Source organism: Chlorocebus sabaeus, chromosome 19 (assembly GCF_047675955.1).
Source record: "Chlorocebus sabaeus isolate Y175 chromosome 19, mChlSab1.0.hap1, whole genome shotgun sequence".
Taxonomy (NCBI): domain Eukaryota; kingdom Metazoa; phylum Chordata; class Mammalia; order Primates; family Cercopithecidae; genus Chlorocebus; species Chlorocebus sabaeus.
In genome coordinates this window covers 18262608-18282431 of record NC_132922.1, presented here as the reverse complement: position 1 = coordinate 18282431, position 19824 = coordinate 18262608, and the positions used below count along the sequence as shown (strand labels likewise).

At 48.9% G+C, this 19824-nt stretch overlaps 1 protein-coding gene across 2 annotated transcripts in view; it reads right to left on the bottom strand.

Annotated features, from left to right (window-relative positions):
• The window catches only part of SYN3 (synapsin III), a 543258-nt gene that overhangs the window by 7259 nt on the left and 516175 nt on the right, over nucleotides 1-19824 (bottom strand). For both annotated transcript variants that reach the window (XM_007975579.3, XM_007975580.3), the window contains exons 9-12: nucleotides 16144-16218; nucleotides 11911-12013; nucleotides 7509-7643; nucleotides 6554-6641 (exon numbers count right to left, since the gene is read on the bottom strand). In XM_007975579.3, the coding sequence (XP_007973770.1) occupies nucleotides 6554-6641; nucleotides 7509-7643; nucleotides 11911-12013; nucleotides 16144-16218 (401 nt within the window). The remainder of the gene's footprint in view (nucleotides 1-6553; nucleotides 6642-7508; nucleotides 7644-11910; nucleotides 12014-16143; nucleotides 16219-19824) is intronic.

The following is a 19824-nucleotide window of genomic DNA, read 5'->3' as shown; positions in this document are numbered from 1 at the left end:
TAACTACATAAAGCAGGCAAATATATGAAAAGTAATGTGGCTTTCAAAAATTTTCCCACTTGAGATAAAAACATTCCAGAGAACTATTTCTCTAAGGAGGTGCAAGCATACAGAACATAGCAATTACCCCTCATTGTCACCACAGAAGTGAGGAGTAGGGCTGGAGGCAAACACAGGAGCCCCTAGGAGCCCTTGCTCTGATCAAGGGAGCCGCTATTAGTAACGCCAGTAACGCTGTTAGTAACCGCTGTTAGTAACACCTGTGTTGCTGTATAGAAACGCAGGCCCATTGTTTCTAGAGCTTCTGTGCTATCAAGAGATGCTGGAAATCTAGATGTTTAAGTAACACCTCCTGAATTTTTTTTTTTTTTTTTTTTTTTTTGAGACGGAGTCTCGCACTATTACCCGGGCTGGAGTGCAGTGGTGTGATCTCGGCTCACTGCAACCTCTGCCTCCCAGGTTCAAGAGATTCTCCTGCCTCAGCCTCCTGAGTAGCTGGGATTACAGGTGCCTGTCACCATGCCCAGCTAATTTTTTGTATTTTTAGTAGAGACAGGGTTTCACCATGTTGGCCAGACTAGTCTTGAACTCCTGACCTTGTGATTCGCACCCCCCTCAGCCTCCCAAAGTGCTAGGATTACAGGCATGAGTCACCGCACCCAACTCACCTCCTGATTTTTAAATGTTGGTTACTTTCAGGTTTTCTAAACCCACCGCAGTTCAAAGAAAACATTTGTTTTCTACTTTTATCTTCAGTTTTCCCTGACTCGCCCCCCCTTCCCAGGTTGATATCTTAGAAAATCTGGATACCCGTTCATTAATTCAGTAACTCTTTGTTGAGTCCCTATCATACACCTGGGATTTATCAAGAGACACCATAGTTACTGGATTCAGAGACCAGAGTGGTAACCATTACCACTGCCCTAGTTATTTCTTTCAGCTTCTTGGCAAAGCAGACAATTCAATATTTTTTATATGAGCACATACATACACAAAATATTGACTTATATATAGAAAGTATTTACCTAAGCACAGAAATGAAGCTTATTAAAAGAAAATTTCACTTTTACTGAGTTGAAATGAACAGCAAGTTCAAAATAATAATGTGATTTGTTAATTGGGGAACTCAATGAAAGCGTTGTTTTTAATTAGCCTTATTTTTTTTAATCTGAGCGTTAATTCACTGGGCATTTTCTTTAATTACCTTAATTGGTTTTAAATTGATTGTTTTTCAACTCACTAAAAGTGTGTTTAGCCTCATTTCCCTTAAAATAATATCTCTTTATCAAGCATGTTTTACTCTGGGCCAGAGAGGAAATCAGAATACAGTAGCTCTCTGTTTTAAAATGGCTCTGTTTAAATGTGCTTTTAAAAAGTAGGTCCCAGGGCAGAGGGGAAAGGAGGGTGTGGGGCAGAGGCACAGCCAGGAGCCTGGTAGAGAAAGGAATATATAGTTTTGGAACACATTACTACAGAATTATTGCTGGGTAAGGGGGCACTGCGTTAGTTATAACGATTGTTAATAATAACCATGAAAAGCAATATGGATAAGACACACATTATTAATAGTAAGCATTATGTCATAGTTATTAATAGTAAATTATTAGTAGTAAGAACTAACACCTTCTAAGCACTATCTCTGTGTCTGATACTTTGCTAATTGCTTCACCTGCATTTACATGGAAGCTGTTATTTCCTCCTTTACACTGAGGAAACTGAGGCCCTGAGAAGTAATGTGACTTGCCTAACGCTGCAAGGACAGTGAGATATGGAACTGTATTCAAACACACTAGATCTATCTGCCCGAAGGAGAATACTTATGCGTATTTATACAGGCATACCTTGTTTTATTGTGGTCCATTTTATTTCAATTTGCAGATACTGTGTTTTTTCTAAATTGGAGGGTTGGGGTGACCTTGCATTGAGCAAGTCTGTCAGTGCCATCCTTCCAACAGCATGTACTCACCTGGTGTCTCTGCACCACATTTGGCAATTGTCACAAATTTCAAACTTTTACATTATTATTATATCTGTTATGGTGATCTGTAATCAGTGATCTTTGATACTACGATTGTATTCGTAATTGTTTTGGGGTGCCATGAACCACACCCATATAAGACAGTGAACTGGTTGGGCGTGGTGGCTCGTGCCTGTAATCCCAGCTGTTTGGGAGGCCAAGGCAGATGGATCATGAGGTCAGGAGATTGAGACCGTCCTGGCCAACATGGTGAAACCCCGTCTCTACTAAAAATACAAAAAAATTAGCTGGGTGTGGTGGTGCACACCTGTAGTCCCAGCTACCTGGGAGGCTAAGGTAGGAGAATCTCTTGAGCCCAGGAGGCAGAGGTTGCAGTGAGCCGAGATTGCACAATTGTACTCCAGCCTGGGCAAAAGAGTGAGACTCCATCTCAAAAAAAAAAAAACAAAAGAAAAAAAAAGACAGTGAACTTACTTGATAAATGTGTGTGTTCTGGCTGCCCCATTTACCAGCCGTTTCCTGTCTCTCTTCCTGTCCTTGGGCCTCCCTTTCCCCTAGACACAACAATATTGAATTTTGACCAATGAATAACCCAAAAATGGCCTCTAAATATTCAAGTGAAGGGGAAAGTCACTCATCTCTTACTTTGAAATAAAAAACTAGAAATGATTAAGCTTAGTGAAGAGGGCATGTTGAAAGCCAAGACAAGCTGAAAACTAAGCCTCTTGCACCAAAAAGTTAGCTAAGTTGTGAATGTGAAGGAAACGTTCTTGAAGGAAATTAAAAGTGCCACTCCAGTGAACACACAAATGATAAGAAATCAAAACAGCCTCATTGCTGGTATGGAAAAATTTGAGTGGTCTGGAAAGAAGAGCAAACCAGACACAACATTGCCTTCAGCCAAAGCCTAATTCAGAGCAAGGCCCTAACAACTTTCAGTCCTATGAAGTCTGAGAGAGGTGAGAAAACTAAAGAAGAAAAGTTGGAAGCTAGGCGAGGTTGGTTGGCGAGGTCTAAGGAAAGAAGCTGTCTCCATAACAAAAGCTGCAAGGTGAAGCTGCGAGTGCTGATGAAGAAGTTGCAGCAAGTTATCAAGAAGATCTAGTTTAGATCATTGATGAAGATGGCTGTGCTAAGCAGATTTTCAGTGCAGATGGAACAGCCTTCTATTGGAAGAAGATACTATTTAGGGCTTTCATAGCTAAAGAGGAGAAGTCAATGTCTGGCTTCAAAGCTTCAAAGGATCGGCTGACTCTCTTGTTGGGGCTAGTGCAGCCGGTGACTTAAAGTGGAAGCCAGTGCTCATTAACTGTTCTGGAAATCCTAGGGCCCTTAAGAAGGATGCTAAATCTACTCTGCCTGTGCTCTGTAGATGGAAAAACAAAGCCTGGATAACAGCATAGTATTTACAATATGGTTTACTGAATATTTTAAGCCTACTGTTGAGACCTACTGTGCAGAAAAAAGATCCTTTTCAAAATATTACTGCTCATTGACAATACATCTGTCCACACAATGGAGATGTACAAGATAATTTTGTTTTCATGTCTTTTAATACAACATCCATTCTGCAGTTCATGGATCAAGGAGTAATTTAGAATTTGAGGTCTTATTATTTTAAAAATACATTTCAGCTGGACGCAGTGGCTCATGCCTGTTTGCCTGTAATCCCAGCACTTTGGGAGGCCAAGGCAGGTGGATCACGAGGTCAGGAGTTCAAGACCAGCCTGGCCAACATGGTGAAACTCCATCTCTACCAAAAATACAAAAACTAGCTGGGCATGGTGGTGCATGCCTGTAATCCCAGCTACTTGAGAGGCTGAGGCAAGAGAACTGCTTGAACCAGGACCTGGGAGGTGGAGCTTGCAGTGAGCTGAGATTTCACCACTGAACTCCAGCTTGGGCTACAGAGTGAGACTCTGTCTCAAAAAATAAAACAAAACAAAACAAAATTTCATAAAGCTATAATGGCCATAGACAGCGATTCCTCTGATGGATCTTGGCAAAGGAAATTGAAAACCTGGAAAGGATTTACCTTTCTAGATGCCATTAATAATATTTGGGATTCATAGGAGGAGATCAAAATAGCAACATCAACAGGAGTTTGGAAGTTGATTCCCATCCTTATGGATGACTTTGAGGGGTTCAAGATTTCAGTGAAGGAAGAAAGTGAAGATGTGTTGGAAACAGCAAGATAACTAAAATGAGAAGTGAAGCCTGAAGACGTGACAGAATCGCTGCAGCCTCATGATAAAACTTGAATGGATGAGGAGCTGCTTCTTATGGATAAGCAAATAAAGTGATTTCTTGAGATGTAATCTATTCGTGGTAAAGATGCTATGATGATTGTTGAAAAGACAACAAAGGATTTAGAATATGACATAAACTTAGTTGATAAAGCAGCAGCAGGTTTTGAGAGGACTGACTCCAAGTTTGAAAGAAGTTCTATTATGGGTAAAATGCTATCAAACAGCATCACGTACTGAAGAGAAATCTTGTGTGAAAGGGCAACTCAATTCATGCAGCTAACTTCACTGTTGCCTTATTTTACAAAATTGCCTCAGTCACCCCTTGCTTCAACAACCAGTACCCTGATCAGTAAGCAGCCATCAGTATTGAGGCAAGATTCTCCATCAGAAAAACGTTACTATTCACCTAGGGCTCAGACGATTGTTAGTAATAAAGTATTTTATAATTAAGGTATGTACTTTGTTTTTTTTCAGAGATAATGCTATTGTACACTTAAGAGACTACAGTATAGTGTAAACATAGCTTTTATATGCACTAAAAAATTTGTGTGACTCACTTTATTGTGATACTTACTTTATACTGGAGTGGTCTTGAACTGAACCTGCAATATCTCTGAGGTATGTCTGTACACAGTTGTGTACAATTATACAATTTCTCTTTTCTTAAAAATATCTTCTGCTTTTTCAGAAAGAGAAACACAGACGAGAAAAATGAATGGGGCATTTTATCTAAGACCTGTGGAAGAGGAAGCCATTCGGTGGCCAAGGTTGACTTTTTTTCAGGAAGTAATGAATCTGTTGCTTTTAATAATAGTGACTGGGAAGGCCACAACATGACAGTAATGCTTTCTTTCTGATATATATATATATCTTTCTTTGTGATATATATTTCTTTCTTTCTGATATATTGATATATATATATATATATATATATATTTTTTTTTTTTTTGAGATAGAGTCTCCCTCTATTGCCCAGGCTGGAGGGCAGTGGTGCAACCTTGGCTCACTACAACCTCCACTTCCTGGGTTCAAGTGATTCTCCTGCCTCAGCCTCCCAAGTAGCTGGGATTATAGGTGCACACCGCCACACCCGGATTTTTTTTTTTTTTTTATTTTTGTATTTTTAGTAGAGATGAGGTTTCACCATATTGGCCAGGCTGGTCTCAAACTCCTAACCTCGTGATTCGCCCACCTCAGCTTCCCAAAGTGCTGTGATTCTAGGCATGAGCCACCGCGCCCAGCCTCTGATATGTTTTTAAGAAGATCCTTAAAAGACTGCAGTGAAACTGCCTGCTTTTGTTTCTTGGTGCACAGGTGCTCTGAAGCTCCTGTTGGTGCCCGAGCGAGTGTGTTCAGGAGGTTTTGATTGCAAGAGAGGATATGGGGCGGATTTCTCTCAAGACCCGCATGCAAGAATACCAGAGCAGCTGACATTCTTTGAGAAAGTTAGCTATTGCCATGATTGCTTTTCATCTTTTCATCAATAGTTTGTCCATTCTCTAATAAGTGGTGGAAGGCAGTAATGCTGCAATATATTTGAGGAAGAATTTCGATGGCCAAGGTTTTATAGATGATGTTCCATTTTTCTTTCTTTCTTACTCTAGCTGGTTGACTCACAAATCTATCATCAGGCACCACACATTGCTATGAATAAACACTTTCTAGAAGGTCTGAAAGGCCAGACTTGTAAATCTACTATTTTCTACCTCCTTGGGCAAAGCCTCAACATTTATCTCGCTGTAAAAAGGCTCACGCCTCTAATCCCAGCACTTTGGGAGGCCAAGGTGGGCAGATCACCTGAGGTCAGGAATTCGAGACCAGTCTGGCCAACATGGTGAAGCCTGATCTCTACTAATAATACAAAAATTAGCCAGGCGTGGTGGTGTGCACCTGTAAGTCCAGCTACTTAGGAGGCTGAGGCACGAGAATCACTTGAACCTGGGAGGTGGAGGTTGCAGTGAGCCGAGATCACGCCACTGCACTCTGGCCTGGGTGACAGAGCAAGACTCTGTCTCAAAAGTAAAAAAAAAAAAAAAAAAAGGAAACACTGACGTTTATTTTCCCAGTGATGGCTGGGAAAATAGGTGGGACATTCCCTGGCACAGTGCTTGGTGCATATTAGGTTCTTAATAAATTAACCGTCTATTTCCCTTCTCCTTTCTAGATTTTTTAAAGAAGTTGACCAACCTCATAGTCTGATTCATTCTGTGGATAAAGTATTCAGATGCATTTTCCCCGAGCCCCTTGTGGGAATCACGTGTGGATCCTCAGTGCATTCAGCACCCTCACTGCATGCTTTCTCACAGTGGCACGTCCGGGGTCCTACCTTGCGGAGGTGGGCGTGGCTGGGGCTGTCCTAGCTGAGGCCCCAGCTGGGCTTGCCCTGGGGATTTCGCTGATTTAATCTGTGGCGCCTAGAGCAGAAGAGAAAAGAAGCCTGTTGGTATCACCACAGCCCTTTACTTCCTGGGTGAGAGGGCAACATTTATGAAGATCTTTTTATCATTGAGAAGAGACTCGTACACATAAAGTGTACAGTTCTGGAGTGTACCGTGTAGTGAAGTTCTGTATGTGTACACATCGGTGTAACCGCTGTCCAGATCAAAACACAGGCCATTTCCCACGATGAAGCCTGCCTCATGACCCTTCCCAGACAGCAGCCCCCCAGTATAATAACTATGATTCTGATGTCTGTTATCATAGATTACTTTCCATGGGGAAATCTGGGGTGGGAGGTGGAAGTTTGGGGACTTGCTTTTACATAAAGCTGAGGAGCTGGCAAATTCTCTGGACAGCAGTCTGGTCATCCATGGTGGGAACTGTGGAGGGGAGGAGCGACTTGAGAGCTCATCGAGGTTGGGGGAAATGGGAGACACAATAGCGTCCATTGACCGGTTCCCTGGGAGCACACAGAGGGCTTGTGTGTCCATATGCTGTCGCGCACGCACGCACACACATCCTGCTCAGGCCCAGCACCGAGGGCACAGAAGGGACAGCAGTCAATCATCTCTCCCCACAGTGCCCAAAGGCCAATTGAGACAAGATTGTTCTCCCCAGGATGGTGAAGAAGGGAGGGGGCCCCCGAAAGCCTCCTAAATTCACCCACTGGGGCAGGCTGTGGAAGCTCTCCCTGATGTCTGGCCTTCACCCACACCCCCATTCCTTCTCCCCACGGTGGTTTCTTCCTGGGGGTATCTCCTTTAGATCCAGGGGCTCCCCATTTCCAGACAGCCTGGCATTTCTGATGGCTATAAAGTCTCCTTTGATCATGAGGGTCTTACCCAGGGTCTCAGGGGCGAGGGCGCTGTGCCTCCTGGCATCAGGAGTTGGCTCATTTTGGAGACAACAAGGTCGGCCATCAGCTGTTTGTCCTCTTCCACATGCTCTCCAATTAGCGGCATTGAGCTGTCCATTACCTGCGGGGAGGACGGGAGAGCTGAGGGACCCCCATGCCAGGAGACACTGGCCGTTGGGCATCACACCCAGAAGTGGGGGCTCAGGGCTCAGGACAGAAGTGACCACCAGATGGCGATGTCCTCCATGCAAACCACCTCTAGCTGGGACTGGCCGGCAGCGACACCAGCTCGCTTCGGTTCAGTCTCAACCACTCCCTGGATGTAGTTCAATTCGGCCCACGTTTGCTGGATGACAGCAATGCGATAAGGGCCAGGGAGCCTCTGCCGACCTTTTCTGTGCTTTTCTTTGGGGAGCCGCTCTCCGTCCCCTCCTTTCTCACCCTGGCCCCCTCCCAGGGTCGGGGCTGACCTCTCCTTTGGCCCCAGCTCAAGGCTTTCCGCAAAGTAGAAACAGTAAAGGTGAGGGGCTTGATCATGACAAAAATATGACACGGGCTGGCATTGACCCAGGGTTCAGAGGAAAGAGGGAAGAGGAAAGATCTGTTTTCCGGGGCCCTGGCAAAACAGGGGTGGGAGGGAAACGTGTTCCACAGGGAGCTGGGCTGTTCTCAAAGTGCTTCTATGGGGAGGATCCTGAGGGATCCTAGTTTCCCCTTCTGCTCTTTTTACAAATAGAGCAACTGAGGCCCAGAGATGGGAGGGGACTTGCCCAAGGTCACAGAGGCCAATGCTCCACGTGATTCTCTGGGCATGGGAAGCTATGGGAGGTCTGGAAGGGGTGTCCGTCAGGCCTTGTCACCCTCTCTATTCCACTGCAGGGGTCGGCGGCCTGCATTCACCCACACCACCCCATCAGACTCACCGTCTTGTCGCCCCTGTTCCCACGGTCTGGACTCCTTAGGTTTTCTCTCTCCTCCAGGTTCTTAAGTATTCCCTCTACCCACTCCTTACCTGGCCAACTTCATTTCATCCAACAGGGAACCGCTAACTAGGTCTTCCTCGAGGAAGCCCTCTTTGATGGTGCAAGCTCTGACGAGCCACCTCACATCTGTATCCTGCTGTCCTCACCTGGTTTCACACTGGACAGCTTATCCACAGCACTGTCACCACCTGCTCACTATGTCTCCACCACCAGACTGGGAGCCCCCAAGGTTAGGGATGGACCCTGTGTCCTGCTAAACAGGTGTGCCCTCCACAGACACCTGTTTAGTGGAGGAGTAAGAGGCCCTTGGGATAAGCCCAGCTCATAAGGATAAGGATAATGAGAAGCGCCGTAATTTATCGGGCACTTCGTATGTGCTATGCACTATTCTAAGCATCGGGTGTGGAGGATCTCTCATAAACCTCAGAATAGCTTTTGAGGCAGGTACTATTATCCTCATTGTAATGATGAGGAAGCAGAGGGTCAAAGAAGTGGCAAGGTCAAGGACACAGCACTGGCAACCCATGGTCCTCCCACTGCATCAGGCTAATTCCCAGCAAGCATTGGAACAGCAAACAGGGTAGGAACTGGGAAGAGGGAACGTGGGTTCCAAGCTTGGCTTCTGCTGTGGACATGCTCTGTGATCTTGGTCAAAGTTTCTTTTCCTCTATGGGCTTTTTTTTTGTTTTTCTCAACAGTGAACTGAGGGATCTGGGCAGCTGCTAAGACCCTTCCAGCTGGGACTTGTAGGGATCTGTGAGTTTAGCACCCACTTTGATTAGGAAACTGAAAAGCTAGCTTAAGAATGTGAATACTGCTTCCAGCAGGGTCCTGAGCTCTGCGCAAGTTGTACCTGGACCTGAGGTCTCCTGGATCCCAGTGCTCCGGGCAGGGACAGTCACTCAGTCACCACTGGCTGAGCTCTGACTGTGGAGTCTGCCCCGAAGGTACACAGGCGTCCTGCACCCTGCCTGTCCTCTCTCCCCCTGCCCCTGCCCACCCCATTTTATTCTGGTCTCTGTTTCCTATATTGCCTGCAGTGGAAAACAGCCACCACAAGGAACCTGAGGTTCATTTTGGAATCCCCACAGTAGACACAGCCAAAGGAAGTGGCCGCTCTGGTCTCCCCAGGGAAACATTTTCCAGTGGGCAATGTCATTCCCCGGACAAGGTCACAGAGGACAAATTCAAGGGTCTTTTTCCCCGAGTATTTGACTGTGAGCCTCTTCACAACACATTTCACACACATATTCAGTTCTCACCGTAGAGGTGGCTGAAGAAACCAGTGTTTTGGGACCTCTTCTGCCTTTTTTTTCCCCTTACTCGGGGAAAACACCTTTTACATTTTTGGTAACAAGTTTCCCATCTCCCCTGACCCCACTCCAAACTCAAAAGCACAGGAAACAACTCTGGAATGTTTCTGCGAGGAAAAAAAAATCTGAAAAGCTATCTTTCATTTTCCCTCTGGAACATTCTTGGGAGACATTGTTTTCTTGTTTTTTTGAAGTCCAAGCCCACTACTTTTACTTTTTTTTTTTTTTTTTTTTCTATGTGAAAGGCCTTTCATCCCCAACCCTCTGAATGGCTGAAGGCAGGAAGCCTGGGCCCACGAGCACGGATTCTTTTTTTTTTTTTCCCTAAGAGTGAAAGCTGAGACCCAGAGAGGCAGGGGCTCACGGGGGACAGAGAGACTGCTGGTGCAAGGGAGGAGCTGGCCTTTGGGGGTCAGGGGAGTCCAGGGGCTCTAGGAGACAGGGCCCCTGTTCTCGTGTTTGCGGTTGCACTGTGTCCACCTGGCTTGGGGTCTGGCTCCCGGAGCAGCGGCTCAGTGAATACATAAATGAGTGCTTGTGTGCCAAATCTGGGTTCATGTCTGGTGGTCCCCATGAGGAGACAGAGACAGGAGGACCTGGTGGGGTCTGAGGAGCTGCCGTGCTGGGGGTTCTTGCCCCACCTCTGGGCTGAAGCTCCCAGGAAGGTGGAGGATGAGCTCCTCCAGGGAGCAACTGTACAGGTCAAGGCATCTGTTCCCAGCCTCTTCCATGGCTCCTCCAAGTAGGGGCTACCTGGGGAATTTCAGGTTTGGTGGCAGCCAGAGGGAAGGTGTTTAAAAGGAGAGCTGTTCTCAGAGTGGGACTGGGTCTGCCAATACAGACACAGCTCTTCCTGCTGGAGCTTCCTGGCCTCTTTGGGGAGGAGAGAGGGGCCATGTTCATCCTGGACTCCCTCCTCCTACCTCCAAGTCCTGGGCGTGAACACCCTCCTGGCATGACTGGGCTCCCACCCACTGAGTCACCTGGTCCTGCTCGGCCGTGGGCTCCTGGGGAGTGAGGCAGACATGAGGGGCGGGAGGGCCGGCTGGTTCCTGTGGTCACCCCCGCCATGTGCTTCCCATTAGCCGCCCACACCCCGGGGAGGGGATAGCCGCAGGGCTGTCCCTCACGTGTCCTGGCCTTGTGTCAGCGCCGCCTGTGGAAAGAGGGAGCTGAACGCGGCCCTGGAGCTGTGAGTGTGGAGATGGGAAGTTATGGAGGACTCTGAGGCCAGAGAGGCCTTTTCAGGGGAAAGCAGTGGAGAGCCACGGGACATGGGGTGGGGGGCAGGGAAGAGGAGTTGGGGAGGGGACGGGAGGGCTGTGGGACCATGAGAGACACCGGGAAGACATGGAGGAGAGGTGGGGGGTGGTGGGATGCGGTAAGCATGGGGAGGAAGTGGCGGGGCTGGGAGGGCTGTAGGATGGGGAGAGGCACGGGCTGCTGGAGGGTCTGGAGAGAGATTCCGGAACCCACAGCCCTCTGTGAACCCCCTCTTACCATTCTGCTTCCCTCCATCTTCCCCTCTATTCATGCCCCTGTACCATTCCATCCCCCTTCCAAATCCTCAGTGCTCTGCCACTGTTTCTCACCCTCTCCCCTGCCAGCCTGCACACCCGTGTCTAGCAAGTCCATGGCTGTATCCCCAGAGCCACACCCATGCTTAGCCCATGGGAGCCCCCTAAGGCCATGTTTGTTGAATGAACAAATGAGGGACTGTCTGCATGGTGACCAAGGAAGGGTACCCAGTTTACATGCTTGGACACTGAGGAAATGGCAGGGGCCCTATGGGACAGTAGCTTGCTGACCCTTGGCCAGATGCCCTTTCCCTTTCCTTAGGCCTGTGGGTCAGGGAGGTTGTTAAACCTCGTGCCCTGAGGTCTCTCGACTGAGTTCCGAGTGCCCAGGCATGAAGCCTTTCGATGCCTCTGAGGGTAGGAAGGAGCTCCAGAAGCAGCTCACTGAGGCCTGGGCTGCGTGTGCCCTGGAGTCAGGACACAGCTGATGGTGCCAAAGATCATGCAGGGATTCCCTCCCCCTGGCACGCCTGCCAGGCTGGACCAGCCAGGAGACTGCCTGCTTCATCCCTCACCTCGATGATGTAATCTCTGCCATCCTTGCTGTGGACGGCCTTGACGGCACAGATGTCCAGGCCGCCAAACATTTCCGAGCAGCTGTCCACCCACAGCCTGTACCTGCAGGGACAGATGGACAGACAGTGAAGTGGCCTGGGAAAGTGGGGAAGAGGGTGGAGGAGAGAAGTGGATTCACACAGAAAAACAGACAGGGAGAGACAATGATACACACATCCAGACAGAGATGGAGAGGGACAGAGAAGCAGCAAGAGAGACAGAAAGATGGAGAGCGTCAAGAGTCCAAGACGCAGAGACAGAGAGGCAGGGACACAAATGACAGTGAGAGAGAGACCCAGAGAAAGGACACGAGAGAGCCAGGAAGGAGGGGAGAGAGGCAGGGTGGGGGAGAGAAGGAACCAGAGTTGGGACAGGTCTCCCCCAACCCCAGGACTTGCTGGCTCTGCAGTAATGGGGAGCCTGCCCTGCCCCCATCCGGAGTCATCCTGGACACCCAGCTACCCCTGTGTCCCTTTTCCCTTGGGAAAGCTGCTCCAAGGGCTCCAGAAATCCCTCCAGGCCGCCCTTCCAGTCCCAGCCCTGGCCAGACAAGAGGCTGTGGAGGACAAAGGGTGCATTTTTCCCGGACCCGGGGCGGGTGGGCTGGGGAGACTGGCAGGCTGCTTCTGCCTCGCCCAGGGGGCCTGGCCCTCTAGACCCACTGCTTTTGTTCCCCTTCCAGCCACTTGATGTCTGCAAGGCCAGTTTGCTTTGCTGGGGACAGATCTCAGCGCTGGACTTTGACCCTGCAACAAGGAGGTGGTTGTATGTGAAGAAACCGTCCCGGCTTGCACTTAGCTTCCCCTGTGGGCTGGATTTGGGAGTCACAGGGGACTCTGTGTCAATGTTCTTGCTTCTTACTCTCCAGGGTCACGCAGGGCATGCCTACTCTCACATCGCTTTGCGTGTCTGAGCCATAAGTGCTGGCATGAGGAGGGACTGAGACTGGAATGCTCTTAGAATGGATTCTCATCTCATCCACCAAAGCCTACTGAGGCCCAGAGAGGGAGGCTGGCTGGTCCAGCTCACACAGTAAGGCAGTAAGAACACCAGGATCACCTCGATCTCCTTGACTCTCAGTCCAGTTTTCTCATTCAGCTGTAGCATGGAGCACGTGATATCATCAAAGTAAAAGGAAGGATGGAAAGTCACACCCATGGAGCTCCTGCTATGTTGCAGACATTCTGGGCCTGGGGGCTGACTCCTCATCCCCTCGGATCCCAGCACAACTCTATGAGGAAGATTTTAACCCGTCTTACTAATGGAGGAAAAGGCTCAGAGAGATGATTAAGTGACTGTGCAGCTTCCAAACCTAGATCCTGTCTGATTCCAGATTCCAAGCGAGCCACCCTTCCTCTCATTCGGAAGGTGCCCCAGAACATCCATTCTCACTCAGCATGGGAGACCAGGGACCTACATTCTTGCTGTTAATTCCTTAATACTCTCGGCGAAGCCTCTCCCTCTTATCATAAAATGGGAAAGCCGAGATCTGCTTCTGGTTGTACCTCAGAATCACCAAGAGGGTTAAATGCATAAACAGCCAGACTCGGGGCTCCGCCCTATGTTAGAGTAATTTCTGTAATTTTTGAAAGCTTTCCATGTGATTCTGCTACGTGGCCACGTTTGGGGACAACCTTGGGTCCTTGGAGCTTGAAGAGTCCTCTGGAATCTCTGATCAGGGTCCTCGTTTTCGGCCCCAGTGACTGACTTGTGGGCGCCACACACTTAGGGTGAGCTGTGCCCTGAGACACACTCATAAATCAGGTATCTTCTCAATGGAACGTGGAAATTTGAGCCGAGGTCCAGAGGCAGCTGTTTCCAGAGGCTGTTTTGAAAGGATGAACCTTGGGGTCCCCTGCTGGCTGCACCCCATAGTACACAGGCATCCCAGGGTCTAGGAAGGGGCTACAGGCGTACAGCAGCATGAGAGTGCATGGAGAATGGGGGGCCCTGCTCTCCTCCTGCCAGGTGGGACTAGCACCAACTGAGTGACATCACTGGTTTTGCCCAGGAGTCAGGCCACCTGGCAAGCAGGCAAGCCAGGTGGAGGGCGGGGTCAGGCCCTGTGTATGAGTCCCTGTATGAGTTCCTGTGGGGAATCTCTCCAGCCCAGACCCTGGAGTACCGCCTGTGACTGGAAAAGGGAAAGTGGATTCCAGGCCTGGGCAGGCCCACTCCCATGGCAGGTTCCTCCAGGGATGGCCCATGCAACCTGGGACTTGGCAGAGCCAGGGATAGGTGGCGTGCTGGGGACATCTGTGAGTGGCTCAGGAGGCACTGGGGAAGGCTGGGCTCACATTCGGGAAGGGCCATAGAGAAGACGGCCACGACTGTCCCATGAACACCTGTTGGGGGAAGGAGGTGACTGCCTCAGCCACATGATTCAGTTGTGCCAGGTCACGAGCGCAGCCTCCAGGAGACTTATTAGCACAGGTGGGTTTCCAGGTTGAAGGTGGCAGCTGCCCCCTGGGGTTGATGGGAAGGGCAGGTGCGCCTCCCTGCCAGGGGCTGGCTCTGGATTAGGTGCTGCACAGCCCTCTCTCATTCAGTCCTCACCCCTGCACTCTGACTTGGGTATTACTGCTTTCATTTTGCAGTTGAAGAAGCTCAGAAATGTTCCTGAACATGCCCAAGGTCACACTCAGTCTCTATTGCTGTAGGGGGTGGTCCCACTCCAGTCTCCAGGGGTGTCGACCTGACATAGGCCCCCAATCACAGCATTGCAGGGTCTTGGGCCATAGTGATTGGTTCAGGGACGGTCACGTGACCTAAGCCAGGGCAACCAGTGCATATGAATCAATTTCAGACTTTGGTTGAAATGATTGGGAAAGAGAAATTTTCTTTCTTTTGAACGCACTGTGAGGATGAAAGCCTGGAGCCACCGTGTGCCACCATAAAATGAAAGAGCCTCCTGGATGAAGCCAACACAGAAAGAAGCTGAACTAGGGTGGGCAGAGAAGGAGCCTCAAGGCCTTACCTGACACTGTATATCTGGAGTCATCAGTGACACGGGCCAGTAAATCCCCCTTTTTGTGCAAACCAATTTGATTTGTGTGGTAGCCCTTGCAACTGATACAGAGTTCTTAGAGGGAAGGATTGGATTTTTTCATCCTTTAGTGCTCAGCAGAACATGGCCTGCAGTAGATACTCAGTAAGTGTTTATTGAACAGAGCCTTTTGAGCTCACAGCCCATGCTCTGTCCACTGCTATTGTGTGGCTGCTGGCAGAGGTCACAGGGCATGCAGGCAAGAAGGTATGTATGTGGCAGGCCCTGAGACCAGCTGACTCGGCCCTTCGGCCCTTCCTTTTTTTTTTATTTTTTATTTTTGAGACAGAGTTTTACTCTTCTTGCCCAGGCTGGAGTTCAATGGCATGATCATGATCTCAGCTTACTGCAACCTCTGCCTCCCGGGTTCCAGTGATTCTCCTGCCTCAGCCTCCCAAGTAGCTGGGATTACAGGTGTGCGCCACCACGCTCGGCTAATTTTGTATTTTTAGTAGAGATGGGGTTTCACCATGTTGGCCAGGCTGGTCTTGAACTCCTGACCTCAGGTGATCTGCCTGCCTCGCCCTCCCAAAATGCTGGGATTACAGGTGTGAGCCACCGCGCCCGGCCGGCCTTTCCTTAAGCGGGGCTGGCACAAAGTGTCTAAAGGGAGAAAGACCGAAAAAACCTTCAGCCAGAAAGCATCCCTAAAATATGCACGATTCAGGGGACATCAACCTCTCCCTCTTCATACTGAGATGGAAAGAAGCTTGAGCGAGAAGTGGACTCTCCAATATGCCTAGTCGCCTAATAACACTTCCTTGCAGCTGTCAGTGCACAGGAGGGCTTGGCCAGGGCTTCCTGACCTCTTCCTACAGCAGCTGGTCAGGGCTGGAAAGACCCTGGACTTGGAGTCATGACAGCAGGGTTCTACTCTCAGCTGTGTCATTAATTAGCTCTGTGGTCCTAGACAAATCACTTCTCCTCTCTGAGCTTTCTTCTCCCATCTGTAAAATGGGGTTATTTTAATGCCTGCCCTGTAGGCTGTTGTGGGCAGTGAAGATGATCATACCTAGAAAAGTGCTCTGTGGATGGTGAGGCACTGGATGGAGGGCAGAGTGGCCTTCTTTTCAGGGCTGTTTGTTGCATTCCCCCTTCAGCTCCTACCATGGCCAGCACCTCTCCCTACACCTCCTTTGTCTCTTACCTCTCTGTCATGGCCACCTGCTCCAGCATGGCAGAGCCTGTGTTGGCCTTCCAGTTCCCAGAGATGGAGGTTCTCCTGTACCAGAACAAATAACACATTGAGGGAATTAGGGACGCTCGTCACTGATCTGCTTTCCTTCTTTGCTTTGGCTGTCAGGAGGCTCTGATTCAAATAACTGGCTCACGTAATGGCATGTATTCTTAGGTACACACCTTATCAACTACATTTTCCTATGTTTATTTCCCTTCATGCTGTTTGCCTTTTTTATTTGTTGGATCTTAGGTATTGTTTTCTAAGTCATCTTTGAAATTGAAAGGTTAAATTCAAAAATGCCTACATCATCTGATGAAATCCCCCAAACTTTGGTGTGTTTTTGAGGAGAATGAGGGCAGTGTGTGTAGCCCCTGATGAGTCTGGAATCTTTTGAGGGCCCCAAAATGTTAGAAAAGTGATCCTTAGAGAGAAGTGACTACTTTTTTCTGGTAAAGATTAGGAAGGCCTTCTGGTCTCTGACTATGTTGCCATCCTTCTCTGTTTCCTTGCCTCTTCTGCTCCAGTAACAACCGACCTCTCTTCCGGTGCTCTGCTGCCCATGGCTCTTTCCCAGTGTCACAGCCTCTGCATGCCTTCTTCCCTTTACTCCGTAGAGTCTTTGTCTCCATCTTCGCCTCCCTAAGTCCTGCTCATCCTTCAGGTTTCATCTGACATACGACTTCCTGACAGCCCACCTTGCCCAGCAAAAATAGACTGCCCGGTGCTACACTCTACACGAATGCTCAGGAATCCTCATCTCCCTTCTGATGACTGCGTTAGTGTCCTCTCTTCTCCGCTGGAGGGGAACCCTGAGGGTAGGGGACATGTTTAACTTCATCCCCTGAATATCCAGTATCCAGTGGGACCTGGCAGGCAGTAGGTGCCCAGTAGGTACCTACTGGGTGAGGAACTGTGTACACTGGGGGAGAATCCAGACAAGCTACCTATCACTAACGGTGCATCTGGCCTTGGCAAAGACTGAACAAGTTTAAGCACAGGGGTGTAGGTAAAGCTATTTGTCTTATGGTCAACGGAAGGTATGTGGTTGAGATCAAAGGGTGAACTGGGGAGAGGAATTGACACAAAACTGTATCATTGTAGAAGAGAAAATCAAAGGCCGGGCGCGGTGGCTCACGCCTGTAATCCCAGCACTTTGGGAGGCCGAGGCGGGCGGATCACAAGGTCAGGAGATCGAGACCATGGTGAAACCCCGTCTCTACTAAAAAATAGAAAAAAATTAGCCGGGCGCAGTGGCGGGCGCCTGTAGTCCCAGCTACTTGGGAGGCTGAGGCAGGAGAATGGCGTGAGCCCAGAAGGCGGAGCTTGCAGTGAGCCGAGATTGCGCCACTGCACTCCAGCCTGGGCGACAGAGCAAGACTCCGTCTCAAAAAAAAAAAAAAAAAAAAAAAAAGAAGAGAAAATCAAATGTAAAAATGCTGAGAATAGATGACCACCAGGAGCCATAAGGCACTGCACCGTAATTGGCAAGGTTATTTCCCATGAGGCTACAGGTGAACAGTTCTGGGACTGGGCGCATCCACTGAGACGGAACCAAAAAAGTGGATAGATGGTGAGTGGGGGAGCCGGATTTTTCTCTGTTGGAGTGGGAAGTTATAGATTAGCAACCAGGTAAGGCTAAAACGAACCAAGTGGTACCAGATGAAAGTCCGGGATATCCATAGGATTCTGTTCAGCCTCATAGGGATGTGGATGGGGATATGCGGAAATAATTATGGATATATATGAATACATGGGTAAGGATACACTCATGTACTTCCTTATTGTGTCTGCTAGGACCTAGAAAGAATGACAGCCTGGCAGCGACAAGCACAAAGGCCCGAGTACAAGGCAGGGAGTGGGGCCAGAGGAGGTTGAGCGGCTGGGGAAATTCTACACTGAAATCTGACATGAACCCCCTCCTTTGGAGGTGGGCCAGGCCAAGGTCCAGGAAACTCCGTAAGTCATGACAAAGTGGAGCTGTCAGGCCAGGGAGGCTCCGCAGAAAAAATGCGGCAATGAGGTAATCCTCAAGAACAACAACAACAAAAAAAACAAAAAAAAACTGGGACAAGGTGTCGTCAATGTCAAGTGGAAGCTGAAACAATGAAGAGAGGAGGGAAATGATATCATGGCCTATGGCGGGGGCCTCAGGAATGCACTGGAATGGGCCATAACTCACGGTGGGCAGGGAGGAGGCGACTTTATCACCCCAAGGCCATCTGAGAGCAGGGGCAGGTCTGGCCTGCCTCGTGGGAGGAAGAGGTTGATTGGTGGAATAGGGTAGAGTTACTCCTTGAAAATGAGCTCCATCCCTTTCCTGGGAATACTTCCTTCTAGGGCAACTGCCTGCACCTCCTCTAGTTTCACAAACAATGACAGGGCACAGTAGTTGCGACAGAGACGATACGGCCCGTCAAGCCTAAAATTACCACCTGGTCCTCTACAGAAACAGTTTGCTGACCCTTGGTCTGGGCAATCCAGGTAGTGCCAAAGCAACCACAGGCAATCCGTAAATGGATGTGCAAGGTTGTGATCAACAGGACTGTATTTAGAGACAGGTGGCAGCTGGATTTGGCCTGTGCTTGTGGTTTGCCAACCCCTAGCTTAAAGCACAAGCTACCCACACAGAAGCCTATGGATGGAGGGGTTTTCCGGCTGTCCAGGGCTAACCCTTGCAGTCCTCACATATGGAGCCCTGCACACAGTCAGTGCCCCATAAATGCTTGTCAACCAGGCAACGATTGGCCCTCTGGGGTCCCATCATTTCAAGTGGAACAATAACATTCCAGAGTGAAACACAGAGAGGGCTTGGAGCGAAGACCTCTCCCAAGGACGAGACAGTCCACCTACTCCGGAAGTCCCCATTCATCCTGATAACCACAGCCCCATGTAATCCATCCTTTGTTGAACCACCCAGGTGAAGGCGGGCTGCTTTTTTCTGCCTGGCATTCTTTCCTTTTCCTTTCGATTCAGCACCTCTATTTCCGCTAGGCAATGGCCCTGCCCACACTGCACACCTTCGTGGTGGGGCTCTCCACACTGCTTTTCTCTAATCAATCAAACACAGTCAAAGTTGGACTAATCAGTACGTTTTCCATGGAATCGCAATCCTGAGTTAAGCCCTGAAAATGACTAGGGCAGGTTCATTTACCGGTGGGGATGCCGTGAAAATTGTTTATTATTATTTCTGGCTGCCCACATTCCTGGGCTGCTCTGTACCCTAATGCTTCTGAAACTGATAATTGAGTTGGGAGATTTTTTTGTTTGCTTCTTTTAAGTTTCTGATAACCCATGGTTTTCTAATACATTCCCTTTAGAAAACCCATTAAGATAATGATGTGTGGTTTCTGTTGCTTGCAGGCAGAGAAATCTGGTGTAACCTCCTAATTGGTCTTATTGGCTTCAGAGAAACCGTTTGGCAGCTCGCAGCCTCATGGTCACCTTTTAATAAACACAGATCCTTTGCTCAGAAGAGAAGAGGAAAAAAATCCAAAACCCTCAGCAAGGTATTCAAAGCCCTCCTTGATTTGTCCCCAAATTTCTCAAAGACATATATCCTGTGTGTACATGCAGTTCCCTAGATGTGCCAAGCACCTTTCTTGCTCTGGAGGAAACAGCCCTTGCTTGGGTAGGCAAATATCTGCCTGG